Here is a 21,429-nt window from a genome sequence, read left to right on the forward strand (position 1 = left end):
GACACAAGGCTGAGTAAACGATAACAAAATTTTAATTTTTGGTTGAACTATCCCTTAAAGTAAGGTAGTGGTTATTAAGCAACTTACAGATGAGCAAATTCAACATCTGCACCAAAATCTTGAGCAGTTGGATGCTTCGCTCGGCCTCTTCTATGACATCACACACCTCTCTGTTTCAGCCGTCTGTGTGGATCTCTGTGGAGGAGACGGATGGTGCCCCTCCTCTTTCCGCTCTGCTCAGAAACTGGTGGGAAATGTATAATGAATACTAATGAATCCCCACCTCCCTCGACAGGTGTCTTACCTCCACCCCTCTCACAACTAACATCCTGTCCTCTCCTCTCCTCTCTCTCCTTCCCTGACAGAGAGGAGTGAGCTACTGACATGTGATGTGAATTTAACACACACAAGGCTCAGTGGAAACATCCTCTCCACCCTGAGCTCCTTCATTAGAGCTGATTCTTTAACAGGCTGGACGAGTTCAATCAGGAAAGTCACAGTGTTCCAGATTTCACCATTCCAGTAAATTATCAGGATACACAGCTCAAGAGTAAAGAAACAGTAGGTATATCAGAAACACTGTATGAATTTATTCTGCTGTAATACAGAATATTACAACAGTTTTTAATGCTAAGAATATAATATAATATATGAATGATAAAAATATAATTTGAGTACTTTTTTCATTCTGGCATATTTATTTAGCTGAATTTATTCTGCTATAATACAGAATAAACAGCATAGTTTTTAATGCTAAGATAAAAAAAATGAATATATATATATATATATATATATATGTGTGTGTGTGTGTGCATGTATAATAATGGCAATGAAGAGGATATGTAATATAAAATATAACTCTGATATTCTCTGTAAGACTTAGGGACCAATTCACTATTAACTAGTTGCTTATGCATGCACATTACTAGCATATTGGCTGTTTATTAGTACTTATAAAGCAGATATGCTGCATATGCAGGATATGCCATATTCAGGATATCCTACCCAATACCTAAAATTAACAACTAGATTATTAACTATTAATAAGCAGTAATTTATTGAGGCAGAAGTCGTAGTTAATTGTTAGTTAATATTGAAAACTGGACCTTAAAATAAATTTCGATTATATCATCTCTTCAGATTTTGGTATTAAATTAGATTTTTAAAAAAGTTCTTCGTGAGATTCTAGTATTCTCAGCTCTGGCTGAAGACGTTTTAAAAAATCTAAAATTTTTAATATATTAGCTAGACATGGTGCCAACATTTGATTGAAATTGTTCCATGCTGCTCAACTTTAAAATCAGGGACAAGTCTAATAATTGTTTATCAACTGGTATATAATACAGTGATATGTAATGATCAAATTAAAATGTCTTTAGTATTTATTGTGTGAAGCTTGACTGAGCAAGTTAATATGCAAATAGTAACACTTCGTTTGGATACATTCTTCTTGGCAGTGAAGGTAACGGCCTGACATGTGTTTTAATTAAGTTTCTCACTTCAGTGCCCAGATATTTGTGGATGTCAACGCAGCGGTCCATGAAGCTACCATCCGAACAGTTCTCCTACAGCAGTTAATTAATTCCACATCTCAATAACTGCTATTTGATTTGTTTGTTATGTTCTGCATAAAAAGGTCAGAGATTTTGTTTCCCATCAGTTCGTTACATACTGCAACATCGTGATTGTACTACAAACAGCACTTCTACAGTCTATGTAGAAACCTGTCTTGTGTTGCCTGTCCTGTGGAGGAATCCAACGAAGTCTCAAATAAAGACATTCCACATCTCTCACTGCACAGAACGTTATGCACTGCTCCCACCTGGTGGCTAGAATACAAAAACACTCCAGAATGTTTTGTGAACGCGCAAGCTTTATTTCATAGTTTTTACCTACAATTGAATGCCTTTGAAAGACAAAAAAATACAAATAAAAAGAGGTTTACATTCACTTAGACAGCTCGTGATAATTAAATAATTAGCAAAAAACAAACTTCACATCCTTCATGTATTTTTCAATCACTTGTGCTTTTGAACTGGCAGTTTGCTTTAAGGGTCACAGAATAATAGAAACACAGAAAGAGACAGCGGCTTGTGGGCATCAAGCTACAACAGCAGGCCATCAGAGGTCCCTAGAAATAAACAAACATGTACAATTCAAACAAAAATGGAGCAGGATTTACTTAGAAATAATTTTCACTTAGAAACTGCTAGTAAATTTGACAAATAATAAAAAAGAAACATACATAACACAGTGAATTAAACATGGAATTTTGATGTAGAACATTTTTTTGTTGTAAAATGTACTCCAAAAATAGAAGTTTTATTTACAACTTACAATATATATATATATAAGTGCTGTCAAAATTATCTGTTGATAATTCTATAATCTTCCCATCTACTCAGGTTAAAAGTCTGGGCGTTGTTCTCGATAGTACTTGATCCTTTGAAAAGCATATGGACAATGTTACTCGGTCTGCATACTTCCATCTTCGGCCATATTCCTCACACCAAATTCCACACTTACTGTAACTCTCTTCTATTTGGTCTACCTCACAATCTCCTTCATAAACTTCAGTTGGTCCAGAATTCAGCTGCTCGTATAATTACTAGAACCTCCTCCGTTGAGCATATCACTCCAGTTATTTATCATCTACACTGGCTACCTGTTAAATATAGAGAACAAGATTCTGCTTCTCACTTTTAAAGATCTCCATAATCTCGCGCCTCCATATCTTTCTGATTTGCTTCATATCTACATCCCGAAGCGTACTCTCAGATCTTCTTCATCTGTTTCCCTTGTTGTACCTTCTGTTCGCCTAGCCACTATGGGGTATTTAGTTGTGCTGCTCCTAATCTGGAGTACTTTTATATCATGTCTCAAAACTTGCTTGTTTAGATTAGCTTTCTCTGATCAATTTTAAATTATCTTACGTTAATTGTTGTTTGTTGTATTTCTTGTCTTGATTTTATAATTACCTTTTAATTGTACGGTGTCCTTGACTGCTCTGAAAGCCACCTTCAAATAAAATTTATTATTATTATTATTATTATTATTATTAAAATTAGCACGTTAATGCAGGCGATTGATTTTTTCAGTTTAACTTGTTAAAAGTATTTAATGCAATTAACGCAGGGACGGGGCCTAGGGTTGGCCGCCCTACTCATAGCTGCTAATTCTGTCTCATTTTTCTTGACAAGAAAGTAAAATGAAAGTGAAGTACCGCCAAGTATGGTGGTGACCCATACTCGGAATTCGTGCTCTGCATTTTAACCCATCCAAAGTGCACACACACAGCAGTGAACACACACACACCGTGAACACACACCCGGAGCAGTGGGCAGCCATTTATGTTGCGGCGCCCGGGGAGCAGTTGGGGGTTCGGTGCCTTGCTCAAGGGCACCTCAGTCGTGGTGTTGAGGGTGGAGAGAGCGCTGGACATTCACTCCCCCCACCTACAATCCCTGCCGGCCCGAGACTCGAACCCGCAACCTTTGGATTACGAGTCCGACTCTCTAACAATTAGGCCATGACTTAGAGTAGAGACTGAAATGGGTCCGATCTGAAATGGGTCACAAAAGGTAGAGTTGAGAGAAAATACGATGCGTGTCAGATCCGCGTCACGTTCAGCAGCGACATCTCTTAAAGAAATAGCAGCCAAAACATCTAAAAAAAAAAAAAAAAGCTGCTGTGATGTCTGTTCATCAAGAACAAAAGAAAAAAACAGGAAATCAATAACTTTATTGTTTTATGGATTCATCTGTATTTAGTTTAGAATTTAGTGTTTTATAACTTTATTCAATTTCTGTATATTTCTGCTGAGGGGCACAGGCAGATAAATATGACATTTATTATAATGGGTTTATTTGAAGATTGTTTTACGTTCACTTAAATTAGAAGTTATTTTTAAAGTCTAATAAATGTTCAAATTGATAGCTCTTAATTATAATGTAAAGTTGAATGGCTATAATCAATGGATAAATATTAGGGGGTAACATTTGTAAAGAGAAATCAGTATTAACTGGTATCAGTGATACTGGCCTTCAGTTATAAAAGTAAAGATGCCATTAAAAATATACTGTCTTTATGTTGTTTCTACATTAATTTGAAGATTGAATGTGAAATTATTGCAATATAAAAGTATATTTAAAAACTTTAATGTTAGGTGGGATTAATCGCGATTAATTTCAGAAAAATGTGCGATTAATTAGTAATTTTTTAAATCAATTGACAGCACTAATATATATATATATATATATATAAAGAGCTTAAGTTTATCAGCTGTCATTCCAGGATCATTTTCTCACCTCAGACCCTTTACGGCACATACAGTTCGAGAAGATACTCCTTAGGCACGATTCCGATGGCCTCTTTCATCTCCCCCACCCACCAGCCAAACATGTCGTACTCCTGTCAAAAAAAAAAAACACAACCAACATTCATTAAACTCGCTCACTGTTGAGACCAATTAGAGCAGTGACACAATCAGCGAGGTCAAATCTCATAGGTCAACGCTCAGGGGAATGAAATCTGTCAATATATAGTTCATTTACCCGCTCCTCTTCAGGTTTTACTCCATTTTCTTCTCATACGGTCTCTATCCGTACACCCCTACCCCCCATTCTGTCTCCCTCCCAACCTCCTGTCTGTCTTTCCAAGGCCAATTCAAGGACACAAGGCTCATAGGACCTATAAAGATTACACAAGAGAATGTGAACGGGCGATATATTTCGTATGAAGCACAACAGATCTGCTTCCCCGCGGACAGAGTCCTTTTCTTCCTGTAGAGAGACAGATCATCTCTTCTCCACCTCATGGAAAAGATAGCCATAAAGATAATAAGCAGATAAGAGCCGTCCATCCGTCTCTCTTTCTTTATGCCATAATTACAAACAGATCACACGGTGCCTTTCACTTCAAAGCCACAAAACCCTGTGTTTTCTCCACATCCACGATATTTCGGTTTCTCACAGACGCCTTCTAAACTTTGGGGTTATACTGAGGCAGATCTATCATGCCACATCGTGCTTTCTTTCAAAAAGGAGAATGGAGGGAAGCAGGGAGAGGAGATTGGACTGAAATGAATGGTGGACGCACTGAAGCTGCTGTATAAAACTCCATTTCCCAGCAGACCTTTGGAGGAGCTAGATACACTGGGGTCTGGACACCCCCACTGAAATGCAAGTGGGTGCTACAATATTTTACAAAATGTATTTTAGGGCTGTCAGCGTTAATGTGTGCATAATATGCAAATTTGGTAATATTTCTATTGTATCCTGCTTTCTAAACATGGACAGAAATCTTTATTCTACTGACAGCGTTAGATGTTCACAGTTAGAGAAAAAAATCTGAATACAGCTTAGCTAAATAATAATTATAAGGAAGTAAATCAATAAATAAATATGGAATTCAAATATATTAAATGTAAAAATTTTAGACACTATCAACTTAAAAAGTAACTATTTTAAAAGATATAACCAATTTAACTGATTTAAAATAAAAAATAATATAAAAGACAATTATGCACACTACTATTCAAAAGTATGGGTTGGTAAGTTTTTTAATGTTTTTTTGTTTTTTAAAGTCTCTTATGTTCTCCAATGCAGGCTGCATTTATTTGATCATAAATACAGTTAAAACAACAATATTGTGAAACATTATTACAATTTAAATGAACAATTATTTAATAAGCAAATTTGGTGCTCAATAAAACATTTTTTTATTATCAATGGTCAAAAAAGTTGTACTGCTTTATATTTTTGTGGAAACAGATACTTTTTGTTTAGGATTCTTTGATAAATATAAAATTCAAAACAACAGCATTTATTAAAAATATTAATATTTTGAAACATTATAAATACATACATACAGTACTGTAATCTCAGAAACAATTAATTTGTTGTTTTTAAAATCACACTTAATATAATACCAATTTATACGCTTGAAAATATAGCTGCCTTATATTTTAGGAAGGGGTCCAGACATTCATCATATCTGTGAGTCCTTGGCATCAAAACGTTCATATCAAAAAACAAATAAAAAATCCAATACTACTTTGCAAAGTCAGAACACAGTGATACTTTTTGTCAAAATTGAGTTATGACTGAAATGGGGTCTGTATGATCTGTCTATGTGACAGACAGTTTTGGCTCAATGCAAACAATAAAGTAAAAACACCAACTCAATAACAGTTTTAGCTTTGGTGTAGTTCCTGTGCTTTGCCTTTGTAGGGCAGTATAGAGGACGTTAATGGGGCCCTCACTCATCAGGGGGCCCAGGTTGCCAATCTGCAACCTCAGCTCTGCATGTTTTTGAAATATCCCACATAAACACTCATTTGTTGTACTTAAAAAAATGGTCAGCTACAGTGAAACCCCGCTACATCTCAATCCAGTGTACTCTGACTGACATTTATAGTCTTTTTTCTCTCTGACATTCAAGTCTTTGATCTCCCTAAAGCTGACAAGACACTCACTGCTCGTCTACCTTCATCCTTCACCTCACCATTGGAGAAAAAAATCTCTCTCTGTATGGTTCAGAAAGAGCAATGAGGTTTGAATCATACCCCATCTGAAGTTAAATATGAAGTTTGTGGGCCTCTACTTGACCCAGGCAGCCTAAGTGATTCCTGCTGTATAATGTATAGAGCTCAGCTCAGGCCAGCAAACCTCTTACTGTCTGCGTGCACGTATCTGTCTATAAAACACAGGTCTGGTTATGCAGCTGCTGACAGCTGCCGCAGACACTCACACTGTAATGGAGAGCGTCTCCCCACCGCCAACTGTCCTCAGTGTGTACTGACCTCCTCATAAGACTCAAAAGAAAAACTCTGCAGAAAGACCACAGATTTCAATAATAAAGTCAGGGCTGTAGATCAGGTGTTTTTTAAGCTGCTTGTTTTCAGACTTAACAGAAACTGGGAGCATTGATATATTAAATTAATTGATTCCAGAAAGTTCAAGACCTATATGTTCTTCAGGAAAAACTAAATTTCTGTTCATACCTTGATTTTGTGTTCTTAGCATTTTCATTTAGTTTATAGTTTTTATTTTAACATATACATTTAAAATATATGTTATAATATATTGAATATACATACATATACATTTTATATATAGATATACATTCAATATATTATAACATATATTTTAAATGTACATTTTAAAATAAAAACTATATATATATATATATATATATATATATATATATATATATATATATATATATATATATATATATATATATATATATATATATATATATATATATATATATATAGAAAACGATTGATCTAAATAAAAATGAATATGAAATATATAAAAATGAAATATATATATATATACCCTGATCCTCTGATTGAGAACCACTGTGCTAAACAAATACATTTTAATGATTAATAATTATTTGTAATTAATTAATATGTTCCCTTATTTGATAATTTTTAGTAGTTTTTAATATTGTTTTATACAATATTTGATGTGTATATACATATTTAAATATAATGATATTGAAATAATATCATACTTTTATTTTTTTACATAGTATAAATTTCATCCTTTATATTTTAAGAATGGAGTCCTTTGCAAAAATGATATTCATCATATTTGATGGTACATAGCACTAAAATATTTGAAACCCCCCCGCAGTATATAGCAGCCAAATTATGCAAGTAATATGAAAGTGATATGTTAAAAGTATTAATTTTTAAAATCTTACTAAAACTTCTGAACAATATTGTAATTTCAGAAACAAATGATTCTGCTGTCTTTAAAACAGAGATGACAGCAAACGTGTTCAAGTCCAAGATTCACACACCTCAGGCCGCCTAATATAGGGCAGTTGTCCAGCCTGTGTGAAACGAGACAGGAAGTGCACATGTGAAGGGGTGAAGCGGAAACTTCCTGTAGCTGTCCTTTGATACAGACACACCTCATTGACAGGGCAGCGCCTGCTGCTGTGTCTGTGCGAATATGTGCGCGTGCAAGAAGGTCAGATTAGAAGGTGAGGGTGACATAAGTCTGCAACAGGAAAGCAATGCAGACCTCACACTCATCCTACATGCCCACACACGACTATCCAGCACCCATCTAAGGAAGCAGACATGTAAGGTCACATAGACTTCTTAAATTAGCGTTTAGCGGACTAAAATGACCTTTGAAATATCTTGATGTAAGGTGAATAATTTAAATCCTGCACAATTAAAATTTGCATATTATGCCACTGAAATTATGTGGGTCTTCGAGTTTTACGATGCTTCTGGACCCCAGACAGACCATGTGACGCACTATTTTGACCAAGCATCATTTACAGCACACACTGGCCTGCTTTGAAAAGAAGAGCGTGTGGTGTGTGTGATTTAGGGTCCTGACACCTCCCCCTGGTCTGATGGTCAATACCCTTTCAGAGCCGCTGAGGGTCTGGACAGGGGGGTAAATGGAGGAGGGGAGGGGGGGGTGTTAGACTTGCAGCTGCTGCATGGCCAAGGGGAAGGAGGTAGGCCACTAAATGGCCTGTGAGCCACAGCTGGACACTAAACCCACACCGGCTTTACGGTCATCCACAAGCCTGGTTGAAGGAAGGGGGAAGGGGCTATGCTACAAAAGAGCGCCTGCAATATTCATGGTAAACCAAGCCGTGTAGTACCCATAAAACGGCACAAATACAACACAGCATCATTGGACTGTGTCGAGCAGTTCTTTCCCAGCATCGTTTGGCAACATGAAGGGTTTAGGCTTATCTCTTTTAATGCAGTGCAATACATTTCATGCATATTTTATAAAATGGGATTTAATAGTGTGGGTTTTTTTGTTTAAAAAAGTGCCTTGTGATTTAATGTGTATAAGTTTATATATATGTGTGTGTGTGTGTGTATGTGTATATATATATATATATATATATATATATATATATATATATATATATATATATATAAATAAATGCATATATGTATATACACACACAAAAGAACTAAAAATGCAAACAACACAATTATGTCTTCAAAAGGCTAATTTTCTTTTGGTTAAAAAAAAAAAATGCTACCGCACTCATTCTAGCCACTAGATGGCACACTTGCTCTGAAAAACGCAGTCACCCCTGGATCCCATTCAGACCATATTCTGTCATTTTCTGACAGCCTGCTGACTTTTAACAGAATGAGATAATTTCCCCATTGGCATGCTTTATATATCCATTACAAATTATGGATTTTTAGCTACTGGTGAAATTGGGATGTCATCTCTATTTCTCCCGAAGATACATTATCTTGCTGCTGCACATTTCTGTGTCTCTAGTAAAACGAATATAAATAAATTGGGTAGAATTATGGAAAGCTGTATTCAGCAGTTCTTTGTGTCGGCTTCTTTCCTGTGCAATCACTTCTGGAGACCTAAACTTTCACCATTACTTAATGGATCACATTATATGACATCACACATTGGCATTGCAAGGCCTTATTTAGGAGGGTTTTATCTCAGCCCTCCTAAAAAGCTCAGATGAAGCTGTCAGGTCACTTGAAAATCTCTTAAAAAAAATAAAGAAATAATAAAAATAATGATGTGGCAGAAAGTCATCAGAGAGTATTTGAATTTGAATTCTCTATTTACCAGTCATAAAAAAAGAATATATATTACATTAACTTTTAAATCCTTTTGCTCTAGTCTGTAGCTGTTGCTGATCTCCCATAAGACTCAAATACTAGAATCAAACTCCCATACACAGGGTCAATGAGGGTACACTTTATTTTGTCCTAGCTATTTATTTATTAAAAAAAATATAAATAAAAATATATAATTCATACATAATTGATACTTCTTTTAATTTCTGTATTAAAATTAATTTAGATCATTTTTGAGTGGTATAAAGTGAGCAATCTCAAGATAATACAATTGTCCTGATTTAATAATGAATAAAAAAAAAAAAAAAAAATTAAATTATTATTCTTTTAAACCTCCAGAACCTTCCGTTCCAACACCTGCATGACTTACTTTCTTCTGTGGAACATAAATAATTAGGCTACATTTTGAGAAATGTCTCTGTGCTTTTTGTCCATACAATGGAAGTCAATGGTCACCAAAAAAATCTAAAAATTTAAATATCTTCTGTGTTCTGCATAAGAAAGAAAGTCATGCAGGTTAGGAACTACAGAGTAAATTACAAATTACAAAAATTACAGTATTTAAAAATTTCATTTTTGGTTGAACAATGCATTTAGCTTAATCCTTAACCTTTCTTAGAATATTAAGAACAAAAATTGCTTCACTGCTTAACATTTTTTAAACTTTTGTCTACAAAACCGAAGACAACAGTAAGAGAAGAGTAAAATATATCTCAGAGAGGACCCCTGCAGATCTTCATGACTTGTGTCAAGGTCAATAATCACATAGTTCAAGTTTTTAAGATAAGGCAAGGTTAGCTCAGGTTATAAAATTTCATGTGGCGCAACCTGAAAACTTGATATTTATGAAAGAATAATTCTTGACGTTTATATAATCACATTATACCTTAATCTATCTATAAAGATGATCTACTGTGAGGATAATAATCTGTGTACAAAAACATGTATTCAACCTGTAAGGAAAATGTTTTTATTTTTACTTGAACTAATAACAATAATTTTAGATTAGTTGTTTATTATTAGTTGTTTATAAATGAATTTATATTAGAATTATTTTTCTCTGCGTTTTCTATATATTGATTCATTTGTCTCCTGCCAGTCTGTGACTGTAAAAAAAGAAATTTATTAAGCTGCCTCCTGGTTAAATAAAGGGAAAAGAAACAAACTTGATGTTTGTGCCACATTACACATTGAAACTTTTCCTGAAAATGGTATTAATGTTTTTCAAAACTATATGAAGCCAACATGAATACAAAGAATATAAGAATTTGCCACTAGCTTTAAACTAGATCATGGACACTTATATAGTACGTCCTTGACCCACATATTTGCCTACCATTATTCATAGACACCAGCATAATGTCGATACCTCAAAACCTCTCTTCTAAAGGAGAAAGCAAAACACTATTAAGCTTTCCAATTCTTTCTCTGAAGGGCAACAGTGCTAAGTAGACAAACCGCAAGATACCAAGTTTGTTTCTGGGAACGGAGCAGCCTGACCTGTTTTAAGTAGCCATGAGAGGTATCGAGCTAATTCTGTTAGCCAGGTACAAACCCCACGGGCAGTTCCCAGATCTGCACAGCCGGCCTACACATCGGAGCTGACAGGTACGGGAAGTTTTTAACCAAACGCACTTCTCCGCAGCACCTGGTACGAATAGAGAGGTGGATTCAGCGTTTCCTGAGAACACAGACTACCATTACAGTCATAAATAGTGACTGGCCGAGATGTATATATGCTAAAGGTCTGCTTACGGCTGCCCTCACTGAACATGGCATTGAGCCGTCTTCCAATGCTGAAATACCCACACACAAATGAGCTCTGAGACGCACACACGCACTGGGCAGACGTGGAGAGAGGTGACAGAATGCCACTGGCTGCCAGACTGCTCTGCTCAGGGCCAAGAGCACTAAAATGGTTTCCGTTGTGACAAGACTAATCCCATCACTTTGCACAGGGAGAGGGTGTACTTCACTTCCACACTCAGCAACGCCGCACGTGCACAAAACAGGCCCAAAACTAACCTTTCTGCATCTGACTCAAATGTGTTATCCAGACGTCACAATGTATTTATTTAACTGAATGTTTTTGCAAATTCATCTTTTCCTGCTGACGTCTGAGGGCAGCCTCATGCTGTTTTATTTCTGTCCTCCATCACGTGGGTTGTGACAACTGCTGCAAGTCTGGAAGTTTCCAGACCGTGGCTCCCGTCTTACCTTGCTGAGGATGTAGATGGTGTCTCCTCGCTTGAAGGACAGCTCATCGGGATGCTCTCCAGCACAATCCCACAAGCCCTGGAAGTAGTTGACGTAGTCTGTGCTCTTGTTCACTGCTGCAGGGGATAGAAGAAAAGAAGATCATTTAAATAGAAGATCATTTAAAAACAGAATTTAATTATTAAAGAATGAATAGAGCATTTATGATAGCATTTTGTGTTTTTAAAGGCGTCGTTCTGAACTCAATACACTCTTAGCATATGCATCACAAAACGTTTATGAAGGGCTGCAAAAATGGGGAACGTTAGGTTGTTGGTTTGGTTTCTGAACATCTCATCTGTCCATCAAAGAAGTTTTTTTTTTAATAAAGTCTCTTATGCTCACCAGAGGCTGCATTTAACTGATCAAAAATACAAATAATATTGTGAAATATTATTACAATCTAACAATAAAATGTTAGTGCAGTTTTCAAATAACAGTTTTCTAATGTAACATTTTAAAATTTACTTTATTCCTGTGATGGCATAGCTGAATTTTCAGCATCATTAGTCTTCACTGTCACATGATCCTTCAGAAATTATTCTAATATGCTGATATGGTGCTCAGGATGCCATACTTATATTATTATTAATGTTGAATAGTTGTGCTACTTAATTTAGTGGAAACTGTAATTGATTCTTTGTTGTAAAGAAATTTAAAAAGAACTACATTTATTTGAAATAGAAATCTTTTGTAACATTCATTCATTATTTTAGTGGCTTTGCAATGTAAGCATTATAAAAATTTATGTAAATACACAAACATGCAACTATCCATGAATTATTATATGGCCCTGCTAAGTTTCTTTATCCACCAAGGGGTTATTGGTGGGCGATGTAATGGGAGGAAGGTTAGGATGATTCCAAAGCGGCGCCCCTGGGTTCTTGGTTGAAGACCCCAGTGTTTTTCTGGCTCAGAAAGATCCACTAGTGGGCAGCAGAGAGTATAAATTGCTGAACTGTGGCTCTTGCCAGTTGAGATGCATACTGAAGAACTCTCTAATGAAAGACTCTTCACTGTTGTAAGTTAACTAGTAACTTGTATTACAAGCCACATTTGTTTTAAGCTTTTTTTATTTATAAAGCTTTTATAAATCTCCAGCAAAGATTCAGTCCCTTTCAAAAGAACATTTATATTCTATCTCAAAACATCAGCAAAAAAAAATGCTCTTGAGTTTACATTTAACCTGTCCTTGCTCTAGGCTCTTGATTTAGAGCATTATTTATTCATATTTCCAATATATTTACTAATCTACATTGTCTACCCAAAGGCAGCACCACGAGTGGGTATTTAGTAAAACTGCTTTTATATAAATAAAAACAAAATACCCCTAAAGGTAAATATCTTTCAACAGACATTATTGCTGGCAGATTCCCAGCTATGCTAATTTGGCAGATTATTCTAATTATTTTCTAAATATAACCTTACCCACTGCTGCCTTAAGGTTTTATTCAGGGCTGCATCCTAAAAGAACCAGGCATTAGAATTACACCTGCTGCACTGGTCTGGAATTAGCATTATTGCTTTCACTTGCAGGATTTTAAAACATCATTCAAAATAGCCCTTATCAAAAACTGACAACAAACACTAATCAGGAAAATTCATATGACAATCTTGCTTTCCAGGATCTGTGAAGCTTGTATTATTTCCCTCCATTATGGCTCTCACTAGTGCTCTAGCTGGCCTCCTCCTCTGAGCATCTGTCATGAGATCCTGCCTCAGCCATCGCTTCTGTCAGCAGGACTTCCTGTGCTGTGAGCCTGGAGCAGAGGGCCATGGTGGGCCACAGTGCACCAATGGAGTCAGCTTCCTGCCAGAGCCTACCAACCCCTGCCCAGTGCCCAGTACCCGGCAGGATACATGCTTCCCCACACAGGCACAGAAAAACCAATAGAGCATTTTAAAATAATAACTGAGATGATGGCAAGAGTATTGTCTAGTGTTCGTCTTACCAATAAACACAAATCTGTTAAATTAAGTATCATTACAAATAATAAACGGTGCAAAAATAAAACAAAAAATTCCAGGTCTCTTCCTGAAGGCCCATCCTGTGGTCCAGACTAACTTCCTACTCCTGTCATCAGTGTGACTTCACCAGCTAACCTCCCAAATCCACATGTACCTGCAATATCCATTGCTTCTGTTCCACATTCATCCCTCCTATTTCTTTTTCCACAATATTTGCCCTTTTAAGAAAAAAAAAAAAAAATGATAGTCACCCAGGCAGATCTGGGAGTCTGTATGGTGTTATGGGACAGCAGGGCAGGTAGGGGATGGACAGGCCTTGTGACCTAGTGGTAATTACCTGTCATAGGAGTAGATGGTAGTTGGAGTTTGTTGGCCAGGGTCACTGTTGGTTTAACAGGTTGGGGTGTATCTTCCTCTGAGAGGGAGAGAATAAATGTGCCAGTCAGTGCGGAGAGCAATACACCAAATTCAAAATTTCTGTAGCCATTTCTACCACATTGCATACAGGAACCACCCTCAGGGGATTTTACATGACTATAACTGATTATCAACATCAGAAGTGAATAAATAACAATAGAGTACAAATACACCAAAAAATAAGAAAACGAGGTGCAAACCTGGGAGTTCTTCATAAATGTCATCATCAATAGGTTCAGAATGATTGGTTGGCTGATTCATAGATAAGCAGTCATCGTACTCTTCTTCATCTTCAGGAATGACTCCACCCATGTCTGATAGTCAAAACACATGCAAAACATGATGCATTTGTTCATAAAAGACACCTGCTAAGCCAAGTTTAGAGAGTGACAGTGTTTTTCTGATGTACAGTCCTACCTTTAATCAGAAAGTCAATGTGCTCTACCCACTCTTTTGCATCTTTCTCGGATGCAGCACAGAACTGCAGCAAAAAGGTATTGTGAGTGATAATGATCTGAGGATATGAATAAACACTGCATGTTTGAGACATGTTATGAGAGGTGACCGACCTGATATACACGCTTGTCTGGAGCAGAGATCTCAAAGCAGCAATCTCGCTTTGCATCTTTCCGCAGGGTGTTGTTCATTTTGACCGTGTATCCGACAATATTAAACTCTCCCTTCTGCTGTTTATCTAGTGAAGATTATTAAATGATCCAATTTCAGAAAAAATAAATTGAATTCAGGACTACATTTATAGGTGGTAACAAAAACAGTAGCTTTCCCACCTTTCTCACTGCCATAGTAGTAGAATATGTTGTTGCTTAAAGCACACCATCTCTTCTGCCATTCATTGCCAAAGAAGCTGTGATCTATAAGAAGTCGAAAGGAGGTTATTTTTCCAAAAAAAAAAATAAAAAATTCTCACGAGCAACCTGTTTTTGAATGCAGTAACCTACCCTTTCTGCGCTTCTCCAGGTAGCCACTCTTTAAAATGGACTGAAGGTCCTGAGCTGCTACCGGAGGAGACTGTTGAACTCCTGATTTAAAAAACAAAACAAAATTATTATATTTTAGTTCAGCTTATTTATGATGAGCAGTGCTAACTGTGCTGGTTAAGAATCCACAAAGAGGAGCACCTGGCTTCACAACAAATTAAATGCATTTGGTAAATTCAGGCAGAAAGCTACTTCCATGCCTTTAGGTTTAAAAATCAAAGGTCGACTAAATTTAGCAGAGATTCAAACCTGGATAGAGTTTCATGCACTGATCTGTCAGGTACAGCAGTGTGTGAAACAGATGCATGGTCTGTTTTCAAAGCAAACCTCCCCTCTCGTTTACACTGCCCTCCCTTCTCTTGTGTACACACTACCATTGCGTTGCTGAATGAGTGTGAGTGAGCAGAGCAGTGTTATGAATGACAGGCAATTGTGGAATGTTTGCAATAATGTACAAAATGCTGTCAAGGGAGCATGACACATGCTGACTGTGAAAAGCAAACTGAACACCCTCAGAGTTGGAACGGATTCAGTTAAATCTGGTAGAAAATGTCTGGTAGAAGCACTAGCAAATAAATCATAAATCATGCCATCTTTTAGAGCAAACACTGGCAAAACAATTAAAAAAGATGACATTTTGGAGAATAAGAACTCGTTGGCATAGAACATCACTTTGATTTTTGCATCTTCCTTAGTGAAAATTTTAAATAAATAATAAAATAAAATTATTATATATACTACTGTTCAAAGATTTAAAAAAAATAAGACTCTTTAAAAAAAATCAAAAAGTGAAAAGTAAACGGTCAAAAACAGCAATATTTAGAAATATTATTACAACGGCTTTTTTTTCAAAAAAAAAAAAAATCTTGATGACAAGAAAGCTCCATTTTCAGCAGCCAAGTTTTATTCATATATCTTAAGAAATTATTTTAATATGCTGATTTGGTAATCAAGAAACCGTTCTTAACAGTAGTTGAAAATGTTTCTGTTTCTTAATGAAGTGTGGAAATTGAGATACAGTGTTCTTTGATGAATATAATGTTTGAAGAACAGCAATTAATTGAAATAGAAATCTTTTGCAATATCATAAATGTCTTTACCGCCATTTCTGATAAATTTGTCCTTGTTCAATAAAAGAGTTTCTTAAATAAATGATCCCAAATATTTGAATGGTAATGTTAAACCAACCCATAACTATAAGCCATGACTAAAAATGTGTACTATGAACAACTTATGGTTACACAAGCTCATAACTTCACTTGCTCTAGTACATTTGTCCAAAATAAATAGTCTCAAATAACTTTTTGGTCAATCTCAAAATGCCGTTTTGATTCTCCTAGGCTCTGCAGTGTGCACTAACAGGCTTCAATCTTGGAGCTAAACAGCTGTTCTCTCTGGCAAGCACAGGGCAAAAGGACCTATAAAACACATGACTGCACTCCAGCAGTAAACCTCTTCCTACCATATACATTCACACAAACTACTCTCGGCCTGCATCTTACCCTCCTGATTATGTAAGTTTCTGAATGCAATAATCAGATATGGTGTATAATTCAAAATGAGTCAGCTGAGCTGTATTTCCTTAAATGTAAATTCTACCAATAGCATTCATTTAGCATACGCTAATAAAACAGAAGCCTGAATTGACATTGGCTGTGGGCGGCATTGTCTGGGCTGCAGACCATAAACCATTTGCTCAGAGACAAAAGAGAGCTAAACCCTTGACGTCTGTGCCTTCAAACCGTTCCAGAGCCTGTTGCCGGGTTACATCAGTCTTTCAAGCACCTCATTCAGCTTTTGTGTTCTTCTACCACTACTAAAATATCCTAGACAGGACATGACAAAGGACTGCCACAATGATACTGTGTTATGACAGCGGAGGCTGCAGAAAAGATGATAAATAAAAAGAAATAAGTGAGAGAAATGCTTTTGGTTTCTTAATTTATATGCATTCTGTAAATGCAATCTGTTACAGAATAGATTGCAGTGATTCTTTCATAGTACTCACAATTACAAACTTTTATTTTGACTTCCAGGAGAGAATTCAAGGGTACAGTACTGTGTCATGTGATATTCCTGTCTCACAAGTTCTTCTAAAAGAATTGCAGATGCTCCATGCTTCTCTACTCTTGTAACATTTTTTAATAAATCACACAATTTTCTACTCACCATCATAAGCGCTTTCCTCATCTCTGTCGGTCTTTTCTGAGTGCAGTGATCCACCATCATTGGTGTCCGCTTCATCAGGTTCTGGAAGCTCTTCATCTCCTACACAACAGAGTCTTCATCAGGATTCTCAAAAAGGCCACATTTTCAAACCTCCACCAGCAAGGCACATTAAGACTGTCTGATTCAGATATTATGTATGTTGCTTTCCAATATGATAGCTGACAGCACAGAAATTTGGACATGGTGCCTGGGAGGTAGTATGAAGTATGCTTAAACCATTGATCTCCCAGTCACAGGCAGCTTTGAGTGGCACTCGCTTTGCAGAGATTTGGTATATTAACGGAACAGTTCACCTAAAAATAAAAATATGCTTAAAATATACTCACCCTCAGGTCATTCCAGATGTAGATGAGTTTACTTCTTCAACTGAATGGATTTGGAAAAAACTAAGCATTACATCACTTGCTCAGTGTATCCACTGCAGTGAATGGGTGCCATCAGAATGAGAGTTCAAGCTGATATAAACATTGCAATGATTTACACAACGTCAGTCTATTACTTAGCGCTTTGTAAATTAATAGTTAATATTGCTTTCTCCCATGATTCCATCTCTCTCACATCCAAATCCACCAACATATGAACTTTTGGACTGTTTTCACTTATAAAAGGTGATTGATCTGTTCATATTTCTCTCCTGATTCAGACATGATGGCTTTTTTTCACTGGAGAAAGCAATATTATGAATAGTATAACCAAAGCAAAAGATTTAAGTATAAAAAAAGGATGGATTTGTTTCTTAAAAACATGCAGATTCACAAGACATTAACTGGTGTACTTTTGTCAGTTACTTGTGGATAATTGTGATGTTTTTATCAGCTGTTTGGACTCTCATTCTAATGGCACCCATTCACTGCAGAGGGTTATTTTCCATTGGTGAGCAAGTGATGTAATGCTAAACTTCTCCAAATCTGTTCTGATGAATAAACATGCGCAGTTTGGATGCCCTGAGGGTGAGTGCATTTTCAGCAAATTTGTATTTTTTGGCTGAACTATTCCTTTAATATGGAAGATAAACAGATCCCCTGTAACACTCTAGCCTGTTTGAATCACATGCCCTAAAAATATAATTAATATAGAAGATGATGGCAAAGCAAAAATTACGCATATGTTTGTGCCATCATGTTGAATTTGAGCAAAGAACTTCCTGTTGACATTGTGATGTGGTAATAGTGCTGCTGTAAAGTGCTATACCAAACTCAGCCCTCTACCCACATCTCAACCCAAAATTTGTAGTAGGACTCACAAAACTGATCTGTGAACAGTTATGTGGTGGCTTAAAGCTTATTTTTAAAGCACTTTTTCATGTGTTCCCATCAGAAGAGAAACTGTGTATGTGTATTATATATATTTGTCATGCAAAGATGTTTACATATGAAGAGTTGAAGTTTTCATGTTCAGAATGAATGCTAACTATGATGCATCAGGATACACTGAAGCACACACTAGCCTACAGCATAGTGGGGAAGTAGGCTACTAGTTTTTACTTCACCATGCTTGTATTTAAGCCTCTACCCCAGACACACGCACAAAACACATCAAAACTTACGTTTGTCCTTGAAATCTTGAGAGTAGCTGGAACACAAATAATTAGGATTTTGTTGAATACTATCAGAATAGAGTCACAAACATATTACATGAATACATTCTGTGGTACCTCGTCTTCACATCTTTAATGCGCTTGATAAAGGCGTCCTTTTTCTCATTTGCTTTCTTGCTCAAATTCTCCCCTTTAAGGACATCGGTTAAAAATGTTTCCAGATCTGAAAACAGACACTGTTTTATAAGCGTAGCTTCTTTTTCCATGTTTCACCCTTCTTGAATTCCTCACCTCAAGTAGCCTAGGTTTATGCAAACAGGTGCACTTCATGTTTGAGGAACTTAACTTTCCAAACTAATGACACTGTGAATAGTTTACTGGCAAGGCTACATCCCCGCTGGAAAATACATCTTAAACTGGTCTTTGGCCAGAAACAACTACTATCAACCTGCTTTTTGTAACATTGTAGCTGGTCAGGCAACTAATAACAACCTCACTCCATCTAATTAGTGTAACGTTAGCTGGCTACTATCTAATGTTACCGTGTTCAAACAGTCTCCCACAGGTATGTTAGGACTCAGGCTAAAAAAAAACTGCACAAGAAAAAATGTGAAGTTTCATCTGCCGTTGAATCATAACAACATAAACTCTCTACGTTCATACACAAAACATCTATTCGCACCCACCGTCTTTAGAAAAAAAAGTATCCTAAATAAAGACCACTTCATGCTCTAACTAAGTTACAGGGAAATATTCTCAAAGTCTGTCGGTAGGCTAAACTTCCTCTTTTCAGCCAAGTATGAACATAAATAAATGTAGTTTATTACTGAAGACAAAACTATTCTATTCTAACTGCGCTCGAGACCTAAATGTTCGCTTTATCAACTGTTGCATTATCAAATATTGCGATTGTACCTGAAACGAGCGTCGTTAAGTCTTCCGGGATGGACCTCATTGTGATAAACCGCTTGACCCAGCAAGATAGCCTTCGAAACACGGAAGTTACAAATGAAATACGGAAGACCCACTATTCAAATTAGACAGTATTATTCATCACGCCTGCTCCAGCAGAAATATTTGACTAGAGTGCTCACCCCAAACAGCGCACTGGGGAATCACACATTTCCTCCAGTTTTACGAGCACGATTTGACAGGAGTGATACACTTTACATTAGTCATTTTATTCCATCGAATTCACTTTCACGGTGATAATATTTACTTTTGATGTTTTTATTAGCATGAGAGCGGAAAAAAACAGATGGGAAAGAAACACAGCATGCTCATATGATCTAATCTTATCTGAATCTAAGACAAGGAGCTTCACTACTTCCTTAGCCAAAGCGGCAATCTTTATTTCCAGACTTTGGTAAGTAACTTGATGAATGTTCTGTTTTTTAGTTGCCCTCTGTACGTTTGTATAATTAACTGCTGGTGCATTAGAGGATTTTAGTGAGAGGATCTAAGGACCTTTCTGCCCTTTTAGATGGGCCTGCTGTTTGGAGTGGGGCCCACTTATCCTGAGGAAGGAGACAGGTGAAGAATGGGGGTGATGCAGAGCTTTCATAGGAAAACACATAGCTATCCATCTCCATCTGGCTCTGTGCTCCTCTGCTGTTTCACAGAGATTACTGCAGACAGCAGATCCCTGCCAGCAGACATGCACTCTGTCACCTTCTCAAGATACCTCTCCTAGAAAATTATAAGGAGTGGAATTTGTTTTTTAAGTTAAAAATATTTTTTAAAGTTATTTTGCACATTAGAATTAGATCCATATTTTGCGAACAATCCTTGTTGTGATATCTTTATGGACATAAGCAAATACAGCTATTCATATAGGAATTACTTAAATGAAACAATAAAAGGCAATTTTTTCTTTATGAAAGTATTGGCTGATATTCAACACTGACATCTTGCCTGCTTGTATGCTCGGCTTGAGCACTGCTTGAACCTCATTTGACCTGGCCACAGATCCATCTGGTGTGGAGGGGGAAAGAGAGGTGAAGTGCCCTTTGACCTTGTGAAGGAGAGGGGAGCAGCTCCATATCTCATGCTCCTCAGCCGAGCCTGTTTGATCTGGACTCACCTCAGTTCACACGTCTCAGCTTCTGGCCCCAACCCACAAAGGGAGGAATGTGTGTGAGTGTTTAAATGCAGTGTTACATCAATATAATCATAACCAGTGATCATCATCTTTATTAAATTAGACATATTGTACTTCTCTTCATCCCAGAGTTTTAGCATTATACTTTGTTGTTTTCTCTAGGGTAAAACAATGTTTTGATCATGTTTGGTCGACATGACTCTGTGGTAGCCAGCACTGTCATGCTTGTGCATATGGAAACCACTGACTGCCACATTCCGAATCATTCCTTTTTTTCTTGCAAGCCTTGTGACTTGAGCCTGTAACATTT

General features: G+C 36.6%; 1 protein-coding gene across 2 annotated transcripts; it reads right to left on the reverse strand.

Annotated features, from left to right (window-relative positions):
• Positions 1-1,858: 1,858 nt before the first annotated feature.
• LOC306877838 (src kinase-associated phosphoprotein 2-like) lies at positions 1,859-20,106 on the reverse strand. Of its 2 annotated transcripts, none has more exons than XM_079429825.1 (13): positions 19,934-20,106; positions 19,136-19,241; positions 19,028-19,053; positions 17,422-17,520; positions 15,214-15,294; positions 15,043-15,126; positions 14,824-14,948; positions 14,672-14,735; positions 14,455-14,568; positions 14,175-14,252; positions 11,831-11,946; positions 4,308-4,410; positions 1,859-2,131 (listed from the first exon to the last, which is right to left on the reverse strand). In XM_079429825.1, the coding sequence occupies exons 1-12, from the start codon at positions 19,971-19,973 to the stop codon at positions 4,318-4,320; spliced, it is 1,026 nt and encodes a 341-aa protein (XP_079285951.1). In that variant the 5' UTR covers positions 19,974-20,106; the 3' UTR covers positions 1,859-2,131; positions 4,308-4,317. The 2 variants fall into 2 exon arrangements, with proteins under 2 accessions (XP_079285951.1, XP_079285952.1); XM_079429826.1 differs by lacking the exon at positions 1,859-2,131 and adding an exon at positions 3,556-3,666 and having other exon boundaries at positions 19,934-20,018.
• Between the last annotated feature and the right edge of the window lie 1,323 nt (positions 20,107-21,429).

The sequence above is a fragment of the Barbus barbus genome, assembly GCF_936440315.1.
Source record: "Barbus barbus genome assembly, chromosome: 12".
Taxonomy (NCBI): Eukaryota; Metazoa; Chordata; class Actinopteri; order Cypriniformes; family Cyprinidae; genus Barbus; species Barbus barbus.

What these genes read in the sequence shown, in the direction of transcription:
- LOC306877838 (XM_079429825.1), bottom strand. Translation starts at nt 19,973, where the DNA reads ATGAGGTCCATCCCGGAAGACTTAACGACGCTCGTTTCAG. An exon ending in CAGACAAGCGTGTATATCAG is followed by an intron (nt 14,736 to 14,823) that starts GTCGGTCACCTC and finishes TTTTTGCTGCAG; the next exon opens with TTCTGTGCTGCATCCGAGAA. An exon ending in CATTGACTTTCTGATTAAAG is followed by an intron (nt 14,569 to 14,671) that starts GTAGGACTGTAC and finishes TTTGACTATCAG; the next exon opens with ACATGGGTGGAGTCATTCCT.